The 24758-nt window shown below is 46.2% G+C and overlaps 2 protein-coding genes across 5 annotated transcripts in view; both read right to left on the bottom strand.

Moving 5' to 3' along the window:
- Nucleotides 1-23257, bottom strand: part of AFG1L (AFG1 like ATPase) — a 151095-nt gene extending 127838 nt beyond the window's left edge. The window contains exons 1-5 of one of the 4 annotated variants that reach the window (XM_078778538.1): nucleotides 22639-23257; nucleotides 11559-11734; nucleotides 11351-11405; nucleotides 10562-10663; nucleotides 10332-10462 (exon numbers count right to left, since the gene is read on the bottom strand). In XM_078778538.1, the coding sequence (XP_078634664.1) occupies nucleotides 10332-10462; nucleotides 10562-10663; nucleotides 11351-11405; nucleotides 11559-11734; nucleotides 22639-22744 (570 nt within the window). In that variant the 5' untranslated portion in view covers nucleotides 22745-23257. Of the gene's footprint in view, nucleotides 1-10331; nucleotides 10463-10561; nucleotides 10664-11350; nucleotides 11406-11558; nucleotides 11735-18146; nucleotides 18362-22638 lie in introns of those variants that run through there. The other 3 variants (XM_078778537.1, XM_068116595.2, XM_078778536.1) reach the window with 3 other exon arrangements.
- LOC144892052 (uncharacterized) lies at nucleotides 4143-9128 on the bottom strand. Its single transcript, XM_078777207.1, has 2 exons — nucleotides 4613-9128; nucleotides 4143-4491 (listed from the first exon to the last, which is right to left on the bottom strand). The coding sequence occupies exon 1, from the start codon at nucleotides 5253-5255 to the stop codon at nucleotides 4854-4856; it is 402 nt and encodes a 133-aa protein (XP_078633333.1). The 5' UTR covers nucleotides 5256-9128; the 3' UTR covers nucleotides 4143-4491; nucleotides 4613-4853.
- Nucleotides 23258-24758: the final 1501 nt, after the last annotated feature.

The raw sequence follows: 24758 nt of genomic DNA, 5'->3' as shown, positions 1-24758 counted from the left end.
TTCATTTTTATGTAAAAAATTAAATTGCCAAACATAATATTAGTTTTCTATTCTATTGCAGAAGTAGGTGTACATATACAATTCATCCATCATCTCTTATTATCATCAGTATTCATCATGGACATATCACATTTGTCCAATATGTCTGCAATGTCAACACTCGCACGTTTATGTAATGTGCAATTATGGTCCAAATGGGATTGGTAAGATAGGCCGCACTGCACATGTGCACAATTCTTTAATCCAATCCAATTGTTGCCTATAACGTGTACACACATCGCGCTTGTCCAACACTTGTCGCGAAGAATACATCACACCCAACATGTCTGCAATTGGTTGGTACATAGTACATATGGACTTTATTAATTTTTTTAACTAATTATATTTCACACACATGCACATTATCTTATGTGTTTTCGTTTTCAATGTACACGTAAAACTTTACGTACTGATGGGTTTTAACCTGTATATCTAGGGCGCTCCTTTATATGAACTTTTCTAGAGCATTACTTGGTTCCTCCTAAGAACACAAGGGTAGTCCAGCATGCACACGAGATTTTATTTTGAATGTCCCTTATTTTGTATTGTTTGGCATTTTCTGTAAGCTATGGAATGTCCCTATAAGTGTCACAAGCCTTGTAAAGATTGGCCTCAGTGAATGGGCCAGCAGTCTATCGTCTATACACCACCCAAATACGTATGTGGCATTTTACCAATCAGGGCTTTTACTGCCAAAGTTATGCAGGTCCTTGCTATTATTTCCAACTCCTTTTTTTTTTTTTCGTATACAAGATCGAGGCTCGTGTAAGAGCTAACATTCATCACAAAAAAACAAACAGACACATAAAACATATAATAAAGGGAGCGGGAGACAAGATGGGGAGAGAGAGGGAAGCACACAAGTGCAATAGTAGAGAACAGGGACATCGGGAGATCTATGGGAAAGAGAGGGCTTGGGGGGAGGAGGCATGGGAAGTGGGGGGGGGGGGGGTGGTGGTGAGAGGTTATAAAACGCATGGACACTGCTAGAACTTCAAGGAAAGAAGTCGGTATTTCAAAAAAGTGGATCTGGGGTGAATTAACGGGGGTAGAAAAGATCAAGGTTTTGGATGGGGGAAGATAAGAGATGGTGGTGAACAGCTGTTTTAAAGACCTGGAGGGGGGAGTGGGATTGAAGAGAGTGAGGGAGTTTGTTCCAGAGGTGGGAGAAAAGAGGAATGAAGGTGTGAAGGTGAGCAGAGAGTCTTGATTTTGGCAGTTTAACCATAAGAGGGTTGCAGGCAGATCTTGTGCGACCTGTAGGAATATTTGCGGGACAGAGCCCAGAGAGAGATGGGGGGGCAAGGCCAGAGAGGAGTCGGTAGAAGACGGAAAGACCACCAACCTGCCTGCGGTGAGTGAGTGAGAGGCCCTCAGAGTTAGCTTCATCGCGGGAGATTCCAATGTTTCTGAAAGTTTCAACAGCGTGAAGCCGAGCTAGGTGTGAGGCAGGAGCACCAACACAGAGGGGAGAGCAGTATTCCATTGAAGTATTGAGCGGCAGAGAGTGGAGTCATCGATTAAGCGCTCAAAATATATATTTTTACTTTCCTCACTCACATCATCGAATGTCTGATCTTCATACCGATGAATCGCTGCATACATCGCTTTTGCAGATGCTTTAGTTTTCAAATTATGACCTGGGTGTTACTTTATGCTTTACAAGATGCTATTTTATGGAGCAGTGGAGCGGAAGAGCAGGATTATAGGACCCGTGGGCTGATGCTGTCTCGTCCAGTTGCAGAATCAGAGTCGAGGTTTGACAGAAACTTCTCCACCTTGTCAGGAGAGAAGAACACAGAGTCCATGAGCAGCTTGGTACGACAGGGTAAGGTGGGTGCAGAGAGTGATGGTTTCGGAACACAATATTTTGAGGCAAACACAGAGTTGAGGCATTCGGCTTTTTCACGTGCGGAGTCAGCTATGTAGCCGTTTGAGGTAAGGGAGGGATGGAAGGGGAAGCAACACCAGAAACAAATTTGACCAGATGCCACCAGGATTTGGAGGAGGGAGACAGATAAGAGAGTTCTGTCCTGAGAACGGAGAGATATTGTTTCCTGGCTCTCCTGAGGGTGGACACACACTTGTTTTGGGCTTTGTGAAAGGAAATGAGATTTCCTTCCGTTGGATTTGCTTTCCAGGAGACGAAAGCAAGTAGTTTCTGGGCAATAGCCTCACCACAAGATTCCGTGTACCATGGACGGGAGGAAGGGTATGACAACTGAAGACGACATGGGATAAATCTGTGCATGAGAGAGAGCAATTTACTTTGGAAGAATTCCCAGGATGAGTTGATGTCAGAGGCGGTAGAGATGGGAGACCAGTCCAGATGATTGATGGCTGCTTGAAGACCGTGCCAGTTGGCCTGAGTGAAATGCCAGACTCGCCAACGCTGAGGAGGCTCTCTGAGAATGGTCAGAGAGATGTCCACTTTAACAAGTACATGATCAGATGAGCCGATTGGAGCAGAAGAAGAGCAGCAGACATTTTCAGGGAAGTTAGTCATAACCAAGTCCAGAAGAGAAGATGCTCCGTTGACTGAGATCCGGGTCGGGAAATTGACAGATTGTGTCAGTCCCAGTGAGTCACAGAAGTCCTTTGCTGAAGAGCCATGGCTGGTGAGAGAGGTACCCACACCCAACCAACTGGCATGGTGACAATTGAAATCACCACATATGAGGAAGAGAGAGTTGGGATGGGTAGATAGAAGTTGGTTCATATTATCAGACAGCGAGATGTAGATGGAGTCATCACTGTTTGGTGGACGGGACAACACACATATGAACAAAAGATGGGAGCGAAGGGGAAGCCGTAGCCAAAGGTATTCCTGGGGGTGAGGTGGAGAGAGGGCAGTGCAGGGCGAGTGAGGAAGAGAGTTTTTTTTATAAAGATAGCAACCCCCCTCCAGGACGAGGCTCAGGTCTATCATACCGGAGGAGGGAGTAACCTGGGAGAGATACCAAGGAATCAGAGACATCATGAAGGAGGAAAGTTTATGTTAAGCAGATCACGTCTGGTTTGTCAGAAGCAACCTGTATGGAGAGATCAGTCAAGTTTGAGCGAAGGCCCCGGATGTTTGAGGTCCATACTGTTAAAGAAGAGGAAGGGGGAGCATCGGATACAGAACAGGGGGGGGGGGGGCGGTAGGGTAAGATGTGGAAGAGGAGGAAGAGGTAGGGAGAGCTGTTGAAGGTGTGTCAGAGATTTCAGAATAGCTTGGAGAAAGGGAAGAATTGGGCGGACAAAAGGTTTGATGGTGATTGGGTGAGGCGCAGTGAGGTGTTATTTGAGGAGGGGGAAGAGTGAGGCAGAAGGTTGAGGGAGATGAAGGTGAAAGTTGGAAGGGGTAAGAAGCGGGGAGGGGGAGAACGCTTTGAGGAGGAGGGGTGAGAGGGGAGTCTAGGAGGGGAGGAGTGAGGGAGAGTCTTGGAGGGGAGGGGTGTGGGGGGAGGTTAGGAGGGAAGGGGCAAGGGGGGAGATCTGAAAGGGATGGGTGATGGGGAAGATTTGGAGGGGAGGGTCAAGGGGGAAGATTTTAAAGAGATGGGTGATGGGGATGATTTGGAGTGGAGGGGCAAGGGGGTAGATTTAGAGGGGAGGGGTGATGGGGAAGTTTTGGAGGGGAGGGGTGATGGGGAAGTTTTGGAGGGAAGGGGTGATGGGGAAGATTTGGAGGGGAGGGGCAAGGGGGAAGATTTGAAAGGGATGGGTGATGGGGAAGATTTGGAGGGGAGGGGCAAGGGGGAATATTTGAGAGATGGGTGATGGGGAAGATTTGGAGGGGAGGGGCAAGGGGTGGATTTGGAGGGGAGGGGTGATGGGGAAGTTTTGAAGGGGAGGGGTGATGGGGAAGTTTTTGAGGGAAGGGGTGATGGGGAAGTTTTGGAGGGAAAGGGTGATGGGGAAGTTTTGGAGGGGAGGGGTGAGATTGGATTTTGAAAAATGTACGATTGATGGGAAACGAACATTTATTGCAAAATGAGTTTCTTGAGACCTTCGAGTCAAAAATACGTTTGAGGACGCTGAAGGATGGGTGGAGTTCTGGAGAGTTTAGGGAATGTATGAAAGAGGCACTGTAACTGTAAGAGATGGATTTTTTTTTTGGAATGAATAGATTTGGTGAGCAAGTCGAAAGCATCCTTTTATAGAAGAAGAAAAAGGTGTTATAGTATATGACAGAATACAGTTCTTCAGTGGACAGTTGAAACATTTTTTAACGACGTGAACACGTGATCACGAACAACATGGTCGAAGAACGAACGAACAAATAAGAACGAACAACGGATAAGAACAGAGAAGGGAATCTTTTTTTGGTTTTGGTTTTGGTTTTTGGAATATCTTGCATGTCAAAATGAAACTAAACAACATGCATGAACACAAACCTTTATGGGTTATCTTGCATGTCAAAATGAAACTAAACAACATGCATGACCACAAACCTTTATGGGTTACCTTGCATGTCAAAATGAAACTAAACAACATGCATGACCAGTGACCACAAACCTTTATGGGTTACCTTGCATGTCAAAATGAAACTAAACAACATGCATGACCACAAACCTTTATGGGTTACCTTGTATGTCAAAATGAAACTAAACAACATGCATGACCACAAACCTTTATGGGTTACGTGCATGTCAAAATGAAACTAAACAACATGCATGACCAGTGACCACAAACCTTTATGGGTTACCTTGCATGTCAAAATGAAACTAAACAACATGCATGACCACAAACCTTTATGGGTTATCTTGCATGTCAAAATGAAACTAAACAACATGCATGACCACAAACCTTTATGGGTTACGTGCATGTCAAAATGACCACAAACCTTTATGTGTTACCTTGCATGTCAAAATGAAACTAAACAACATGCATGACCACAAACCTTTATGGGTTATCTTGCATGTCAAAATGAAACTAAACAGCAAGCATGACCACAAACCTTTATGGGTTATCTTGCATGTCAAAATGAAACTAAACAACATGCATGACCACAAACCTTTATGGGTTATCTTGCATGTCAAAATGAAACTAAACAACATGCATGCCCACAAACCTTTATGGGTTACCTTGCATGTCAAAATGAAATGAAACAACATGCATGACCACAAACCTTTATGGGTTATCTTGCATGTCAAAATGAAACTAAACAACATGCATGCCCACAAACCTTTATGGGTAATCTTGCATGTCAAAATGAAACAAAACAACATGTGTCATGAAATTGTGTCTTCTAAGTCTGAACCCAGGTGTCATGCGTCTTCTGTCCGCTGCGCGGCAGTTATAAGAACTTGGACAGTTAACGCTACGATCATTCCTGTGACATCTATTGTATGTTATGTGGTGCATAAATAGATGGTACGTATAACACTTTGTTCAAGGCTTGCTTGTGCTAGTTTGCAAACCCATTACTGATTCCTATGAATGCTGAATATTGATATGATGTTTGCTGGTTTTCTTTACAGGTATTGCTAGAGATCGATTCAGAATTAAACTCACGATCTCAGACAATGTTGTAACTCTGGTTTTTACAACAATTAATTCTGAATCCGTCTCTTGTCTTGAACGAGAACGACATGACACATAAGCTGATACATGTCCCGATCTTCGGAGCGGATCCTCAGGCGCCGGACTCGCCTGCCCAGCTCAAGCACTGGCTAAGTCTGCTGGCAAACTACCTGGGTGCCCAGGAGGACCTCACAGACGGGACCAAGCTCGCGGTTCGATATTCCCGCGTGTCCCATACTGTTTTCGAGTGCATATCTCAGTGTGGCACGTACGACACTGCCGAGGCAGAACTACGACGAATCTACATCAAGACTCGGAGCGTGGTCTACACCCGATACCTGCTCTCGTCACGGCGACAGGACCCGTCTGAGTCCATCGACCACTTCGTCCAGGATCTCCGTCGATTAGCAAAGGATCTCCGTCGAAACTGCACGACGGAGGTACGGACACACGAACAAGTGTGCGACGATTTGATATGTGACTCGTTTGTTTCGGGGCTTCACTCGCCTATAATACGACAAAGATAGCTGGAAACTACTGATCTGACGCTGAAAAGGGCTCATGAATTATCGCTCATGTATCACGAAGCACAGGCACAAGCGGAGGCGTACGATCGTCCATACGTCACTGCGGCTTTAAGCAGCGCGACACGACCGGCGAGTGCTACTATCGCGGAGCAAATGGATGCGGAACCTCCACTGGAATCGGGGACAACGGACACTCTCGAGGCTTCCGGCACGAGCGTGACAGCCGCTGCCACTGCCGCTGACGCTCCATCTGCCGGGAGTAACACTAAGTGCTTCTTCTGCGGGAACAGGAATCATTTAAGGTCAGTTTGTCCGGCCCGAGAGCACGTGTTCCGATGTGCTCTCGGAAGGGTCATTTTGCAAAGGTATGCTGCTCATCACGAGGTCGGCGAACTCGCTCGACATTGTCTGTGATTCTCTCACCGCCTGAGAGACAATCGGCACCCCGCGCGGCCTTGGTTGGGATCACCTCCCCACGCGGGCCCAGCGCGACTCACGCGACCTTGACTAGGATCATCCCGCCGACCACGAGACAATTGGCGCCTCGCGCAGCTCGAACGCCCTTGACTGGGATCCTTTCAGCACCCGGGGCTCGATCGGCTCCACGTTCGACACTGGCTGGCGTCGGCCCACGCGCGTGGCTCGAGCGCCCCCTCTGAATGACTCGACAACTACCGGGCCACCTGGACTGTCCAACGCTGTTATTCCAATTATGATTGAGGGACAGATAGGAAACGCCTTAATCGACACGGGTTCTACTGATAGCTATGTCGATATGCGACTCGTTCGGAAGCATGGCTGGCCGATTCTCGGGACAACACACCGAATTTTCATGGCTTCCCAAGGTCTTTGGCTGCGTACTCAAGGAGAATGCCGGCTGAAGCATGTGATCAATGGCCGAATGTTTCCGGATGTGCATTTAATGGTCTTACCAGCGTTATGCGCAAAAGTGTTGCTAGGACACGATTTTCTCCATCGGCATGGTCGTTTAGAAATGGAATTTGGTGGTGATGATACTCTTGCTGTGTGTGCTCTTGCAGGGATGGAAATTGAACCACTGTCGCTGTTTCCCAATTTGACTCCTGACTGTACCCCGGTTGCCGTTAAATCACGACACTACTCACGGACTGACACGCAATTCATTGCTGAGGAGACTAAGCGACTTCTAAAGGAGGGCATAATCGAACCTAGTCGATCGCCTTGGAGAGCCCAAGTTTCGGTAGTTCAGACTTAAAATCATCGCAAACGCATGGTAATCGACTACTCGCAGACGATTAATCGGTTTACGCAATTGGATGCCAACCCACTCCCGGGATTGGATTCCCTGGTCCAACAGGTAGCACAGTACTCGGTATACAGTACTTTATATCTCCGCAGTGCATATCATCAGATTCCAATCGCGGAAGCCGATCGCATCTACACCGGTTTTGAATCCGGACAGAGGTTGTACCAGTTCACTCGTCTGCCTTTTGGGGTAACAAATGGGGTCATGCTTCCAAAGGGCCATAGATGACATAATCGCTGAGGAACACTTGACAGATGTCTTTGTCTACTTGGACAATCTAACGGGGTGTGGGTATGATCAAGGTCATCATGATGCTAATCTGCAGCGCTTCCTCGAGGTTGCGCGCAAGTACCGACTGACCCTGAACGAGGCTAAATGTCGCTATTCCACTTGAACGATAGATCTCCTGGGGGTACACCGTGACCCAGGGTACTATCACCCCAGACAAAGAGAGGCTGCGGACCTTGCTCGACATGGCCCCGCCACATGATCGTGCTTCTTTGAAGTGAGGCCTCGGGCTATTTGCTCATTATTCGAAGTGGGTCCAAAACTTTTCTGAGAAACTCCGTCCTCTTGTGGATTGCAAAGTGTTCCCCATGTGTCATGCTGCCAAGGTCGCTTTCCATGGACTGAAGTCCAACACCGCTGATCCCGCTGTGTCGTCGACAGATGAAAACAAGCTCTTTGTTTTGGAAAGCGACGCGTCGGACCATGCGATAGCTGCCACGCTCTCTCAAGGGGGGCAACCTGTGGCCTTCTTTTCAAGGACTCTCTCCTCCGCGGAGAAACGCCACTCGTCTGTCGAGAAGGAAGCGTATGCCATTGTTGAGTCTATTAGGCGTTGGAAGCCCTATTTGCTTGGCAAACCTTTTGAGGTCATTACTGATCAGCAAAGTGTCGCTTTCATGTATGACACGCGTCATGCCCAGCGCATTAAGAACGAGAAAATCACTCCATGGAGGATTGAGTTAGCAGATTTTTGCTACACCATCAAGTATCGTCCGGGGCAGGACAATCTAGCTGCGGAGGCACTATCACAACCAGCTGTGTGTGCGAGTCTCACCTCTTTTGAGGATCTGCGTGTTCTTCATGAAACATTGTGTCATCCTGGTGTGACGTGTTTCGCTCATTATGTGAACAGTTGGAATTTGCCCTACTCGATTGAGGATGTTCGCCAGCTATGTCACACTTGTTCCGTTTGTGCTGAACTCGAACCACGTTTCTACAAATCGCCGATGGGTACGCTGACCCAGGCTACTCGACCGTGGGAGAGATTGGCTATGGACTTCAAAGGGCCCCTGCCGGCTTCGTGTCTACCAGCTTGTCCTAGCATACCGGCTTTGGGTAGTTCTCGCTATCTCCTTACGATAGTTGACGAGTTCTCCAGATTCCCTTTTGCTTTCCCATGTAGCGATATGACCGCTGGGACGGTTATCCGGTGTCTGTAGATTTTGTTTTCAATGTTTTGGAATCCGGCCCACGTACACACCGATTGAGGTGCGGTGTTCTTGTCCCAGGATGTGAGAACTTTCTTGCTCCAGCGCCATATCGCTTCTAGCTATACTACCCCGTACAGGCCACAGGCGAACGGTCAGGTGGAACGTTTTAATGGCATCATATGGAAGGTCATTACTCTGGGCCTTAAGTCCCGCGGACTAGGACTGGACCGATGGACCTGGATGGTACACGGGGCGTTAAGCTCGATCAGGACTTTATTGTGCACCGCTACGAAACAAACTCCCCACGACCGTATGTTTCGTTACTCGCGCCGTTCAGGTGGTGTACGTCCTTTGCCGAGCTGGCTTGCTGAACCCGGACCGGCTTTCCTCAAACGCACGGTCCCGCTCGACCCGCTCGACCCGCTCGGCAACAAGGTTCATATTCTCCGAGCTAACCCCGAGCACACTAGAGTGCTGCTGCCAAATGGATGCGAGTCTACAGTCTTCTCGGTGCGTCATCTTGCCCCGTGAGGGGATGCCGTTGGGCCGGAACTCAGCCCGGGGGATCCGTTGATGGGGAACTCACCATCAACCCCCCCCCTCCCCACCCCCACCCCCTCCGCACGCGCCCGATCCGGACGGCCTTGTGGCGCCACCGCCGTCACCCGAGTTAGGCGGTTATCCCGACGTGGGGGAATTTGGCCTCGCGGTTGAAACTCATGACGCCTATCAAACGCGCGCCGGAAGAGAAATTCGCCGCCCCGATCGCTATGGCTGGGACTGACATGGACTGCTGCTAACTGAAGTTTCTATACTGCTATATAGCTTGCTCGCTTGGATTTCACCACTAGGGGTAGTGTAGTTTTAACGCCGGGGAGAATGTTGTGAAATTGTGTCTTCTAAGTCTGAACCCAGGTGTCATGCGTCTTCTATCCGCTGCGCGGCAGTTATAAGAACTCGGACAGTTAGCGCTACGATCATGACTGTGACATCTATTGTATGTTACGTGGTGCATAAATAGATGGTACGTATAACACTTTGTTCAAGGCTTGCTTGTGCTAGTTTGCAAACCCATTACTGATTCCTATGAATGCTGAATATTGATATGATGTTTGCTGGTTTTCTTTACAGGTATTGCTAGAGATCGATTCAGAATTAAGCACACGATCTGAGACAATGTTGTAACTCTGGTTTTTACAACAACATGCATGACCACAAACCATTATGGGTTATCTTGCATGTCAAAATGAAACTAAACAACATGCATGACCACAGACCTTTGAGGGTTATCTTGCATGTCAAATTGAAACTAAACAACATGCACGACCACAAACCTTTATGGGTTACGTGCATGTGTTCATACAACATATAAAATCATGTATTTATTATACATTACAAAGATGACCATATGTATTCGGTTTTTTTATTTAAATTGACAAATTCCCAGCAAAGTTTCAAATAATGTTAGACTGAGCAAAATTATAAAATTAATTGAAAAATATTCAACAATGACTACACTCAGGATATTACCTGGAATTCATCGAAGCACAGCAGATGTGCCTCCTGGCTTATTTCAGTGGCAACAGGAGCGATGGGGTCGAACACACGGATAGGCCGGCCTACCCTACGCTGAGGCAGCTTCTGCTTCAATCGATGAATACCTGCAAAAGGTAAGAGCAACCGCATCTGGTTGACCAAGTAACTGGGATAACTACAGTAGGTCGGTAAGTTAGCCCAACACTTCAGCTTGGCCGACTTACGTCTGTGGATGTCCAGCATGAACGCGTTGAAATGTACGCGTTTCTTCCTCTCTGTTGCGACGCCCTCGTAGAACAGATCCATGACCATAGTTTTACCTGTTCCTAAAGTATCAGTGTAAAGCAGCATTCCATATGTTATCTTTTATTTTTATTACTTGCAAAAATCGAAGATTTTTCAAGTATATTGGTTGGTCTTGTACGTTATTCTGTCTGTCTGTCTGTCTGTCTGTCTGTCTGTCTGTCTGTATGTCTGTATGTCTGTCTGTATGTCTGCCTGTACGTCTATCTGTCAGTCGCCTACAGGTCACAATTTTCAACCAGTCTTCACGAAACTTCACCAAATGGTAGGGTTGGTCATTAGCAAGAAGCCTATTGTTTTTGGGGTCAAAAGGTCAATAGGTCAACAAGCATAGGCCAAAGGTCGCCAACTTTGCCAACTTTCTAAAATCCTCAATTTTCATCTGATTGACTTGAAATGTTAAGAAGATTTGCATACAAGGTCATTGAATGGCCAAGTATTTTTGAGGTCAAACTCAACACCGGCCAAAAGGTCAACAGAGGCCAAGTTTCTAAAATCCTCAATTTTCCTCCAATTAACTTGAAATTTTAAGAGGATTTGCACACCAGGTCACTGAATTCAACCACCAATTATTATTGAGGACATCATAGGCCAACAACCTATTTTATGGACTTTGCAAGTATTGTGCTATGCACGACATATTTCTTGTTATCTTTGGTAATGTCAAAGGGTGATCCTAATCCTGGGGCAACAAAAACCAACACACTCACCCACACTGCCATGGATGTAGAGACCTTTTGGTGGTGTTGGAGTCTTGGAGAAAAACTGCAGCAGAGAAGAAGGTTGTAAACAAGTTTTTATTTCGTGAAAACGTTTGTATAATTGAGGTAAAGGCCATTGGCACCAATAGTTTTCAACCACCATTTTCATAACGAAGTGGAGCAAAGTGAAGCATCAACCTGACTGCATCCCACTCACCCTCATGATCCCAGTGAGCGTGGATGCTTGGTATCTGTGCAGCGCCTCATGCAAAGCATCTGCACGTTCAAGCACTGCCCGTTGTCCAACGTCAGCGCGCAAAAGCCCGTCTGCCACGAGCCTTTCATAACGCACCGATGGACGGCTGGTGTCGACAGACCCATGGATGGACAAGGCTGGACCAAAGCAACACATGGGGATAGGAACAACACTTGAAAGTCACAGCCACTGCACTTTTAAAAAGACCTATACGACTGAACAATGGTCCCAGTAATCACTGGCTTAAACTTACACTCCGAGTGACCCATAGTCATATACACACCTTGCTATTCTCAGCAATCAACCACAATTCCAGGCAGAACAGCTGATTTTGCAGCACACATGTCTTTGCTCGTCTCCAGATGGATAAGTAATAAATAAAAACAGGAAGTGTTAACACTCTAAGTGAATTTAGTTTGGTTGGAGGATAAATTATAAAAAGATGTATTGTTAACACTGTATGTGGACTCAGTTTGGGAGGAGGATAAATTATAAATATAAAGAGGTAGTGTTAACACTGTATGTGGATTCAGTTTGGTAGGAGGATAAATTATAAATATAAAGAGGTAGTGTTAACACTGTATGTGGATTCAGATTGGTAGGACGATAAGATATAAATATAAAGAGGTAGTGTTAACACTGTTTGTGGATTCAGTTTGGTAGGACGATAAGTTATAAATATAAAGAGGTAGTGTTAACACTGTATGTGGATTCAGTTTGGTAGAACGATAAGTTATAAATATAAAGAGGTAGTGTTAACACTGCATGTGGATTTAGTTTGGCAGGACGATAAGTTATAAATATTGTTGCGGTTTTGAGTTTTGGTAACAGTTAGTATTATGAAGGTTAAATTTCCCCCTCATAGTTAGTCACACAACAACATGTAGCCTCGCGATAGTGCAGTTATCTCTTAGTATTTGTGAGAATAGTCCTTTTCCTGTGTTAGTTCTGCGTTGAGTAGAGTAAGGAGAATAGGTCCTTCTCCTACTTCCATTGCCTTATCCCGCCTCCATTGCCTCATGCCTCTTTGTGCTGCCTTTGGTTCTTTTGACGCGAATTAACACGAGGCAGGCCGAGGAGGGTCGGGGCGGGACCGAAGGAGGGCGACAAAGAGGCTGACGGTAAGTGCGAACCGCCAATCAGGGTTCACAGGGAGTGGCTGCAGCACTGCATCACAGGGCGTGGTTGGAACGTTCGAGAAGGCTCAGGGCATGTCAATATAAGCCGTTGCGCAAAGCCACCAGGAGCAGTTCGAGCAGTAAGTGGAGTCGAGTGTCGAGCAAGGAGTTGGCGGTGAGTTGGCATTGAGTGAGGAGTTGAAGGAGCGCGGTCAGCAGTAGAGGACTTTGAAAGATACGAGATCGGAGAAAGACGCGCATGAACCAAGATACGCGCTCGTATGAAAGTGACGCTCGGTTTAGCTTGAAGCCGACCCGCTATAGTGCATTGGGTTATGCGAGTGATAGCGCGCTGGTTGCAAAACGCGCTGTGGAACCGCCAGCCGTGCTGAGGCGCGTACATTCCTTCCCGCCTTCCTGCCTCATCATCTGCTTTTGTTCGGGAGACGCGCTACGAGGATCCTTCCACCGCCTGCTTGCCATCATCGCGGGACGTGCTGTGACCGAGGAGAGCCGGACGGGGCCGTTCCTGGACGACCAAGCCGGCGCGTTTGGCATGAACATCATCCTGCCTGCAATTCCCTGTGTGAGTGTGAACGGGCCCGAGTCTGGGATTTAAGAATAAGACTGCTTAAGTTCTGCTCTGTGTCTCTGCTTCTACCAATCATTGTACATAATATTGGGAATAATAATTAAACCTGTGTTCTTCCTTCGATTCGATTGTTCTTGTGATTTCCACCATTGACTAAGCGTGGTACGAGTAAAACCGCTCTAATCGGGGTCCAATATTAACGGTGACTGCATGGACCACATGGTACGCAATCCGCTCGGTGTACTCAAATTACACGAGGCTCGTGCGAAGCTTGGTTCCCCGTTTCCATGGCGGCGCAGGTATTTAGGTACGAGCGAGACTTGGTCCCGAAACCCTACCTTGGGTTTGCCCGGAAGAGGCGTTTCAAGTCTCTCAGTTACGCCAGGCCCAGAAAGAACAAGGGGCTTAATCCCCCCTTGGTAAGGGTAAGAAGGGCGGCGGAAAACCATAACAATATAAAGAGGTAGTGTTAACACTGTATGTGGATTTAGTTTGGTCGGAGGATGTTATAAATATAAAGAGGTAGTGTTAACACTATGTGGATTTAGTTTGGTAGGAGGATAAGTTATAAATATGAAGAGGTAGTGTTAACACTGTATGTGGATTCAGTTTGGTAGGAGGATAAGTTATAAATATAAAGAGTTAGTGTTCACACTGTATGTGGATTCAGTTTGGTAGGATAAGTTATAAATATAAAGAGTTAGTGTTAACACTGTATGTGGATTCAGTTTGGTCGGAGGATAAGTTATAAATATAAAGAGGTAGTGTTAACACTGTATGTGGATTTAGTTTGGTAGGAGGATAAGTTATAAATATAAAGAGGTAGTCTTAACACTGTACGTGGATTCAGTTTGGTAGGAGGATAAGTTATAAATATAAAGAGGTAGTGTTAACACTGTATGTGGATTTAGTTTGGTAGGAGGATAAGTTATAAATATAAAGAGGTAGTGTTAACACGGTATGTGGATTTAGTTTGGGAGGAGGAAAAGTTATAAATATAAAGAGGTAGTGTTAACACTGTATGTGGATTTAGTTTGGTAGGAGGATAAGTTATAAATATAAAGAGGTAGTGTTAACACTGTACGTGGATTCAGTTTGGTAGGAGGATAAGTTATAAATATAAAGAGGTAGTGTTAACACTGTATGTGGATTCAGTTTGGTTGGAGGATAAGTTATAAATATAAAGAGGTAGTGTAACACTGTATGTGGATTCAGTTTGGGAGGAGGATAAGTTATAAATATAAAGAGGTAGTGTAACACTGTATGTGGATTTAGTTTGGTAGGACGATAAGTTATAAATATAAAGAGGTAGTGTTAACACTGTATGTGGACTGAGTTTGGTCGGAGGATAATTTATAGATATAAAGAGGTAGTGTTAACACTGTATGTTAATTTTGTTTGGAAGGAGGATAAGTTATAAATATAAAGAGGTAGTGTTAACACTGTATGTGGATTTAGTTTGGTAGGAGGATAAGTTATAAATATAAAGAGGTAGTGTTAACACTGTATGTGAATTTAGTTTGGTAGGACGATAAGTTATAAATATAAAGAGGTAGTGTTAACACTGTATGTGGATTCAGTTTGATAGGAGGATAAGTTATAAATATAAAGAGGTTGTGTTAACACTGTATGTGGATTTAGTTTGGTAGGAGGATAAGTTATAAATATAAAGAGGTAGTGTTAACACTGTATGTGAATTTAGTTTGGTAGGACGATAAGTTATAAATATAAAGAGGTAGTGTTAACACTGTATGTGGATTCAGTTTGATTGGAGGATAAGTTATAAATATAAAGAGGTAGTGTTAACACTGTATGTGGATTTAGTTTGGTAGGACGATAAGTTATAAATATAAAGAGGTAGTGTTAACACTGTATGTGGATTTAGGTTGGTAGGAGGATAAGTTATAAATATAAAGAGGTAGTGTTCACACTGTATGTGAATTTAGTGGACTCATCTATAATAATAAAAGTGTGTGTACACTACCGGTCAAAAGTTTTAGAACACCTCAATTTTTCCAGTTTTTATTGAAATTTATGCAGTTTAATGTCTCCATGTACTCTGAAATTAAGCACAGAACAAATAAACAATTGGTGTCATGTGTGTACCGCAATGAGCATGGAGAAAAGAAAGAAACCAGAGAATTGTCTGAGGAGGTCAGACACATGATTGCAGCCAATGTTACGTGTTCCTCCCCGACCTCCTGGTCTCGGTAAACCTCCGAACCCCGAGAGGGGCCACGGCAGAAAAATATGTTATTCTGTCAGTAATCAATTGTGAAACCACACCAATGATTATAAACGAACAAATGTTGTATTAAAAATCACACACATGAATAACGGTACAACCAATAGCAATCAAAAGTGTACTCAATACATCTTAAGAGGGTACCATCAGCTAAAGTAAGATAACTCACTGCGCTCCCAGTGAATGAAAAAGAACACTCCTCAATGTCTCTATAACTCAAAGGTGATCCCCTCCTGCGAGTAGTGATGAGGCGAAGAGGCGATGAGGCGTAGGTAAAGTGTGGACCGTCACGTGGTCTAAACAAAAAGCAAACTGGCGTCGGAAAGGGAAATCCCAAAGGCGCGATCCAGACGTGCACGTTCACCGTTCAATCAGCGAACCGCCACGTAATCTTCAAATGCCGCTTTTGCGCACACACATCCCCGGCAGACGACAGTATGGTGAGAAAAGCTGACGTGTAGCACAACCTTTTTCGGTGAACGAAGCGCGAGGTTCAAAATGGCCGACGGCTCTTACTTGAGTCGAAGCGACCTGGCGAGGATTCTTCGGAACCTCAACGCCTATACATGACTACGCAGGTTTCTCAATCCTCCAGCGATAACACCTATCGCAGGAAATTCCTTTCAAGGAAACTCAAAGTTCACTCGCGACTTTCGTTCGATCACGCTCGCTACGGAGCTTCAAGACACGCGTCTTGTCCGACTTTTCTCCCCACGCCTTCTCCCTTCTTCTTCCTCTTCTTCCTCCTCGTCGTCGTCCGGTTCCGGTTTAATTTAAAACATTAATTCTTTTTACCTTTTGAAAACAGTTCATAAACAATAAACCTTTGGAAGACAATAATAGTACATAGAATCAGAAATATTTCAAGTGGAGGAAAACCCCAACAACGGAAGTGACGAATCCGTAACACCAAGCATGGACAATCCCAAGGCTACAAGTCCATCTCCAGAGACCTTGATGTTCCTGAGTCCACCGTACGCAATGCTCTCAGGAAGTTTAAGGCCCATGGCACTGTAGCCAACCTCCCTGAATGTGGCCGCAAGAAAAAACTTGATTGAAGATTGCAGCGAAGGATTGTTCGAATGGTGGAGAAAGCAACTCGATCAACTGCCAAACAGATTCAATCTGATCTTCAGACACAAGGTACGACAGTTTCAACTCGCACCATCCGTCACAAACTCCATGAAAGGGGGTTCTCTATGGTAGGAGACCCAGGAGGACCCCACTGCTGAGAAAGCCCGACTGGAGTTTTCCAAAACACACATGAACAAGCCAATATCCTTTTGGGAGAATGTCCTGTGGACAGACTAGCCCATATTAGATCTTTTTGGTAAAGCACGTCATCTCTATGTTTACAGAAAACAAAATGAAGCCTTCAAAGAAAAGAACACCTTCCCTACAGTCAAACATGGAAGAGGTTCAGTGATGTTTTGGGGTTGCTGTGCTGCCTCTGGCACAGGGTACCTTGAATGTGTGCATGGCATCATAAAATCAGGAGATTACCAAGGCATTTTGGAGCACAATGTTCAACCCAGTGTCAGAAAGGTGGACCTCCGTCGAAGGTCATGGGTCTTGCAGCAGGACAATGACCCCAAACACACTTCAAAAAGGCACCCAGGAATGGTTCAAGACAAAACACTGGACTGTTCTGAAGTGGCCAGCAATGAGTCCAGATATAAATCTCATTGAACACCTGTGGGGAGATCTGAAAACAGCAGTTGGGAGAAGGCACCCTTCAAATCTGGGAGAACTGGAGCAGTTTGCACAGGAAGAGTGGGCCAAGCTGCCAGTAGAGAGGTGTGGGAAGCTCATTCATGGCTATAGGAAGTGCTTGACTGTAGTTATTTTGTCCAAAGGCTGTGCTACCAAATATTAAATCTAGGGTGTCAATAATTTTGTCAATGCCATTTATTTTTATTTTCTGATTTAGAAGGAAATATTAAGTTCTGAATCAAAAACAAAGGTTCTGTAATATTAACAGTGAAATAAAGAATTGTGGAGACCAAATACTTTTGTCAATTTCAACTTATTTTTAGAGAAAATTGTGAGTTCTTTGAAAAAAGTGCAAGGATGCCAATATTTTTGGCTACAACTGTATGTGTACACTCAGTCAAAAGTTTAGGTCCACCAACTTTTTTTGATATTTTACCGTTTAATGTGCAAAATGGACATAAGATGTGAACAAAACTCTTACCAAAGATATATCTGCTTATCTACTGATAATATTGTCGTGTTCACCGACAGGATTAACACCCCTGGTGACGGATAGCCAACAGAGCTTTAACTCAGAGGCCTTCACTCAAACTATGGCAGTGTTATTTTGCACGTGCGAGGGTGTAGTGGAGGGCAGCAAGCTTACCTGGACGGACGGACATGGCACGGGGTTATCAGATTCCCACAACAAATAAACGGACAAGACAAGGAATTGAATTTAAAATGCACAAATGATAATTTAATGAAAATAATGTCGTACAATAAAAGGAATGACACCAAATTCCTACTTGAGGCGCCTCCATACGGATTCAACTACAGATACAGGGAGAAATAAATGAACGAAAGCAAAAATGTGTGTGGTGCGTTTGCCTGCACTCCACCTGGCGTCCGTGGCCGTCCGGGGTCGTCAAAGATCCCGCATCCCTGCATTGGAAAACACGCGTTGGCGCCAAATCCGTTCACCGCCATCCGCCAACGTGAAGCGCTCAGGCCCTCGCTCCTTTCTCGTCCCACGCTCCACAAAGCACTGAGGTCTCTCCGGTGCACATGGCACGGCACACAGCAGTCACGAAGCCAGCACCACCAGGATCAGAGGAAAGGATGCATCCGCCGGTCCGCCCCTCCACGCAGCCAGGAACAGAGCGAGTGCGCGAATGCCACCGCCAAGAGGGAGACAAACCGCGACCACTCGTGATGCCAACCACGAACCAAGAACGAGCACGAACGGTGACCGCACACGATGAATGTCTGAACCAGAAGAGAGAAAATGGACCTAGGAAACTCTGGGAAAACCCAGAGCCAAGAGAACAAAATGCGTCTGCTTCACACAAACACCAGGAACCGAGAGAGAGAAAATGACGGGACGTGTCCTTTTTGTCCCTGGTCCTCGAACGTTCAATGATGATGTCCGAGCACGCTCCAATCAGCGAGTGCCATCGTATCGCTCCCTCAATAAATTAATTTATCGATAAATTAATACATCGCATCGCTAAATTAATTCCAAGCCGACACGGGGTTAAAATGTACAAAAATACCGGCTTTATTAAAGAAAATGCCGGTAACAAAGAATGCACAACACTAAATTCCAAATTGAAGCGCTCCCATACAGACCCGAATACAGATAAAGGGAAACATAACTGTGAAAATAAATATGTTTGTGTGGCCCTTAGCTCCAATCAGCCCTTGAATCTCGTCAAGAATCGTCCCGTTTCCCAAGTCCTTGCGCGCGAAAATGCGCTTGTTGGCGCGAAGTCTGTGCGCGGGAATGACCTTGCCACGCAGCTCGCTCTTCCAGCCGCGCTTATCCTCGCGATCTCATTCACCAACACTAACACCAACACCCACGTCTCCCAGCGCAAGAGCGCCACGAACTCCGACCACTCGCCGTGAACACCCGAAGCAGAGTGAGATATCAAATCCTGACCGTTCACCGCCAAAATCAGAAGATCAGAGCCAGCCACGAGAAGACGAAGAAGAGATGTCAGAACACGACCGTTCGTCGTCAAAGCCAGGACTCAAGAGAGTGAGGGAAAGCCGAGAGCAGAAATCAAGCGAAAGCCAAGAGGGAAGAGCCAAGAGGAGAAAATGTCAGGGAGAGATCCGCTCGCCACCAAACCCAGAACATGCGAGGAAATCAAGAAGCAAGAAGAGAAAATGTCGGGCAGAGCGCTCTTATATACTCGGGGCACTGACGTCATCCGTGCCTGCTCCACCAATCCCATAGTCCCATCTTAGCAGTCTTTGCGCCAATCAATCCCGGACCAAGCGCTCGTGTTCGATGCCTGGTTTACGGTCGCTTTTTATTTAGTGTGGTTAATGCGCGATTTCCTGGCTAGGTGTGTGTGCTGCATGTGTCATAAGGAACAGAGGAAAAAAAAAATAACAGAGGCCATTACATACAGGGGATTTACCATTAATCCCTAGCGAATTAACATATCCCACCCCTCGTGATGGAAACAGAGATACGCTCTTCCATGACATACAGTTTACCAGATCCCTACTTATGATACATGAGGGTTTCTTCTTCTTCACAACAGTCAGAGCACACTACCCATGCAATTCTACCTAGACTAAGGTATTGCCTACCCCCTACAAACATAACACAGTCCCCACCCTGGAACCGTTTCCCCGTAAGGTTCATTGAAGGCGTTACCGTTCCAATCTTAACACTTACCGACTCACACTTAATTAGCCTATGAAATAAATCAGGAGGGCTGTGGGAAGCGAGCCGTAGCTACTTACCTATTCTCCTTCACATTCTACCCCCTTAAGCAACAATTCACATTTCAAATATTTACAAAACTTGAAGTCCCTGCTCCTAACTCCTGGGGAGCAGGAAGAAAATTTCAACACAGAAACAACTACCTTAACCGCAAAACTTATCCCAAGATGCAAAAATTCTAAAACATTTGTACAACCCATCTACAGACCACGTCCCCCGGTGGATGCCATAATTCCCAACGTTATCTGCGGAGCCATTCCAATGTGCCTCAAATTTCCGCGGGCTCATGCAATTTTACCTGGACTAGGGTAGTGCCTACCCCCCACAAACGTAACAATATTGTGCTTCAAATGCATCTTTCTTGTGTGAAACGTAGGTTTAAAGCAATTTTTGGAAATAGGTCGAAAAGTGCAATACTAAATCCAAACTGAAACGTGAAGTTAATGTTATTGACGTTTCATCTCAGGAGCAAAAACTGTTTACAAATACGCTGCTCTGTATGGAATGAATGTTTGTGCTTAGTTTCTTCATCACGTGTAATGTCTATTATTGCCAGGCTTTGCAAAAAATGTTTACATTAAGGGCAGCCATACAATGTAATGAGTGTTTTTGTGTTTCAGATTGAATGAACATGGGTGCCAAAGCTCAGCTAACACCAGAAAAAAGGCAGGCAATTGTAACTTCGAGAAAAGAAGGCCAATCCTTGAGACAAATTGCAAAAAAAAGTACAAATGTCAGTAAATGCAGTTGCTTGTGCCATTAAATGACAAAACAAAACTGGTAAAAATGCAGATAGAAAACGTTCTGGTCGACCAAGAATCACAACAGAATCGCAGAACAAGTAATCTGAGTCACCAGTCTGCGCAACAGACGTCTTGCAGCACTGGAAAATATAGCCCAGCTAAACAGATCGAGCATTGCAACTGTTTCAAGGCCTTCTTTTCTCAAAGTTACAATTGCTTGTGTTTTTTTCTGGTGTTAGCTGAGCTTTGGCACCCATGTTCATGCAATCTGAAACACAAAAACACTCATTACATCGTATGGCTGCCCTAAGATAAGGGGGTAAGGTGATAAGGGGGTAAGGGGCTAAAAACACTAAGATAAGGGGGTAAGGTGGGGGCAAGCGGTGCTAAGATAAGGGGGTAAGGTGATATGGGGGTAAGGTGAGGGCAAGGGGTGCCAAGATAAGGGGGTAAGGTGATAAGGGGGTAAAACACGATGATAAGGGGATAAGGTGGGGCAAGGGGTGCTAAGATAAGGGGGAAAGGTGGGGGAAAGGGGTGCTAGGATAAGGGGGTAAGGTGGGGGAAAGGGGGTGCTTAGATAAGGGGTAAGGTGATAAGGGGGTAAGGTGGGGGCAAGGGGTGCTAAGATAAGGGGTAAGGTGATAAGGGGGTAAGGTGAGAGCAAGGGGTGCTCAGATAAAGGGGTAAGGTGATAAGGGGGTAAAAACACGAAGATAAGGGGGTAAGGTTGGGTAAAGCGGTGCTATGATAAGGGGGTAAGGTTGGGTAAAGCGGTGCTATGATAAGGGGGTAAGGTGGGGGCAATAGGGTACTTAGATAAGGGGGTAAGGTGGGGTAAAGAGGTGCTAAGATAAGGGGGTAAGGTAGGGGCAAGGGATTGCTTAGATAAGGGGGTAAGGTAGGGGCAAGGGGTGATAAGATAATGGGGTAAGGTGGGGGGCAAGGGATGCTTAGATAAGGGGGTAAGGTGGGGTAAAGGGGTGCTTAGATAAGGGGGTAAGGTGGGGGCAAGGGGTGCTATGATAAGGGGTAAGGTGATAAGGGGGTAAGGTGAGAGCAAGGGGTGCTCAGATAAAGGGGTAAGGTGATAAGGGGGTAAAAACACGAAGATAAGGGGGTACGGTTGGGTAAAGCGGTGCTATAAGGGGGTAAGGTGGGGGCAATGGGGTACTTAGATAAGGGGGTAAAGAGGTGCTAAGATAAGGGGGTAAGGTAGGGGCAAGGGGTGATAAGATAAAGGGGTAAGGTGGGAGGCAAGGGATGCTAACATAAGGGGGTAAGGTAGGGGCAAGGGGTGATAAGATAAGGGGGTAGGGTGGGAGGCAAAGGATGCTAAGATAAGGGGGTAAGGTGGGGGGGCAAGGGATGCTTAGATAAGGGGTAGGGTTGGGTAAAGGGGTGCTAAGATAAGGGGGTAAGGTGGGGCAAGGGGTGCTCAGATAAGGTTGTAAGGTGGGATAAAGGGGTGCCAAGATAAGGGGGTAAGGTGGGGCAAGGGGTGCTCAGATAAGGTTGTAAGGTGGGGTAAAGGGGTGCTAAGATAAGGGGGTAAGGTGGGGTAAAGTGGTGCTCAGATGAGGGAGTAAGGTGGGGGTAAAGGGGTGCTAAGATAAGGGGGTAAGGTGGGGTAAAGTGGTGCTAAGATGAGCGGGTAAGGTGGGGTAAACGGATGCTAAGATAAGGGGGTAAGGTGGGGGTAAAGGGAAGCTAAGATAAGGCGGTAAGGTGGGGGCAAGGGGTGCCTAGATACGGGGGGTAAGGTGGGGTAAAGGGGTGCTAAGATAAGGGGGTAAGATGGGGGCAAGGGGTGCACGATTGCGCAGGCTTGATGGGTCTAATGGCTTCATCTCATCGCTCGTTGAAGTTGCTCGTGAGTGTTCCATGATCTCCGGTTCCGGAACTCACGTCTCGAAGCGACACGAAAAATCCAGCAAGGCCTCATCGACCCAGGGCCACGTGACCGGTGAATCCCGGTGTGCAAGAAAGCTTGCCAGGTGACACGAACGTTCATTTAAATTTAAACACTCGGACTCGGGCCGTGTCCACCGGACATGGAAAGGGACAGCGACTGGTACAGCAACAGGGACACGGACAGGGACAGGGATATGGGCAGGTACACGGACAGGGGCAGGGACAGGGACAGGGACACGGACAAGGGCAGGGACAGGGACACTTGACAGGAACAGGGACACTTGACAGGAACAGGCACACGACAGGGACAGGGGCAGGGATAGGAGCACGAACAGGGACAGGGACACTTGACAAGAACAGGAACACGGACAGGGACAGGGGCAGGGGCACGGCCAGGCGGCAGGGACACGGACAGGAGCACGGACAGGGGCAGGTATAGGAGCACGGACAGGGGCAGGTATAGGAGCACGGACAGGGACAGGGATAGGAGCACGGACAGGGACAGGGGCACGGACAGGAACAGGGACACTAGTGTCAATTGACAGGAACAGGGACACGGACAGAGCCTAATGTCCTCGCTTAGGCTTATCCTTCAAAAAGCGTCAGTCAGGATGCGGATTGCGGCGAATCTAGGAAGCAACAATCTAGAAAAATTTTCTTTTTTCCAAATAAATTGTTCATTTTGTTCGAATGTTACTTAGCAATCACTGTTTTATGTTTTAATGTTAATACTTGGCGAAGGTTTTACAAAGGGCGTGTTTTGATGACGTATATCGTGAGTTGTTGACTGAAATATATTAAATGAACCATTGTGTAAGATATATATTAGTCTATGTTTATGTATTAATATTATTGCAAATGCGAAATAATTCACCTCTTACAACAAAACAATATAAAATTCAAATAATAATAACAACAACAACAACCACACCAACAACGAACTGGAAGAATGTGGGAACAACAATGCCTTGCTTCCGTATATATTACTTCATTGTGGGACGTGTTTAGTGACGTCATCACTTTATGCACACACACACACACATGACACCGCGGCCATATTGGAGTACCCGCGGAGGACACCTCGCTGCCATATTGGAGTACAAGCGGAGGACATCCCGCGGCCATATTGGAGTATAAGCGGAGGACACCTCGCGGCCATATTGGAGTACTAGTACCGACTGCAAAGCCGCAATGAGCCGGCGAAGCCAAAGCCTCTTGCCACTATTTTACCCATCACTATGGCATCAGTAGGTTAGGTAGTTGGTAGTAGGTAGGTGTAGTAGGTACCGTACCTGGTAAGACTTGGTAAAAGAGAAGAGCAGACAGTCCTCCCCAATACCTGCATACAATAAATGTCACAAGAAGCTTAAGGAAGTAACTATACGATGTGCTAGCTTGAGGCCTATTTTAAGAATTTTTAACTGGGCTTAACATACGTTTTCACAGTATGTGTGTAGTCTTCTAACTTCAGTCGCTATCAGGACTGGTTCTCTCCGGGCACTGCGGCTTCCTCCACCAGAAGAAGTAAGCTTGCAGTAAGATCAGTGCCGACAGAGCAGACGATAACGCCGTTTCAACGGCAATGTGTGACTCGTTAATCAAACCGAGCTTTCTTTCTTTATGTAAACCGCTTATACCGGTAGGTGCAGGACAACATTGTAGCGGCCCAGCTCCTTCAACATCATCAATCAGACAAACCTACTGAGCATGGGAGCATGGGATTGAAGCCTAATTCGGCTTTTCAGGTCTACCACTAAAGAAGAGAAAAATTTCGAAAATGGCCCAGAGTAGAGAAATTTAGTAGTGTACAGTTAAAGTGTAGACTTAAACTGGTAATTGAAACAGTGTAGATTGTAACCTGGTGAATGAGCAGGAGTCACATGACACTTTATCACGAATTAGCTTGGGTACCCAAGACTTGGGTACATTTATGTCGTGGTTAAGCATAAACGTCGTCCTTCATGCCACATCCGATAGGTCGGTGTGGCGATGAAGAATGGAGGCGAAACATTGTTCCTCGTGTTGGCTTTGACCGAGTGACATGGCGTTTTGCAGAATCGAGTCGAAAAACACGTTGTTCAAGTGCTCGTACTTTTCCGCTGTGCAGTAAGCGA

Source organism: Myxine glutinosa, chromosome 5, assembly GCF_964187855.1.
Source record: "Myxine glutinosa chromosome 5, kmMyxGlut1.1, whole genome shotgun sequence".
NCBI classification, from domain to species: Eukaryota; Metazoa; Chordata; class Myxini; order Myxiniformes; family Myxinidae; genus Myxine; species Myxine glutinosa.
The sequence above is the reverse complement of the archived record's forward strand: the minus strand, read 5'-3'. Positions and strand labels throughout refer to the sequence as shown.

Excerpts from the sequence above, each read along its gene's own strand:
- LOC144892052 (XM_078777207.1), bottom strand. The coding sequence starts at position 5,255 with ATGTTGTTTTGTTTCATTTTGACATGCAAGATTACCCATAAAGGTTTG.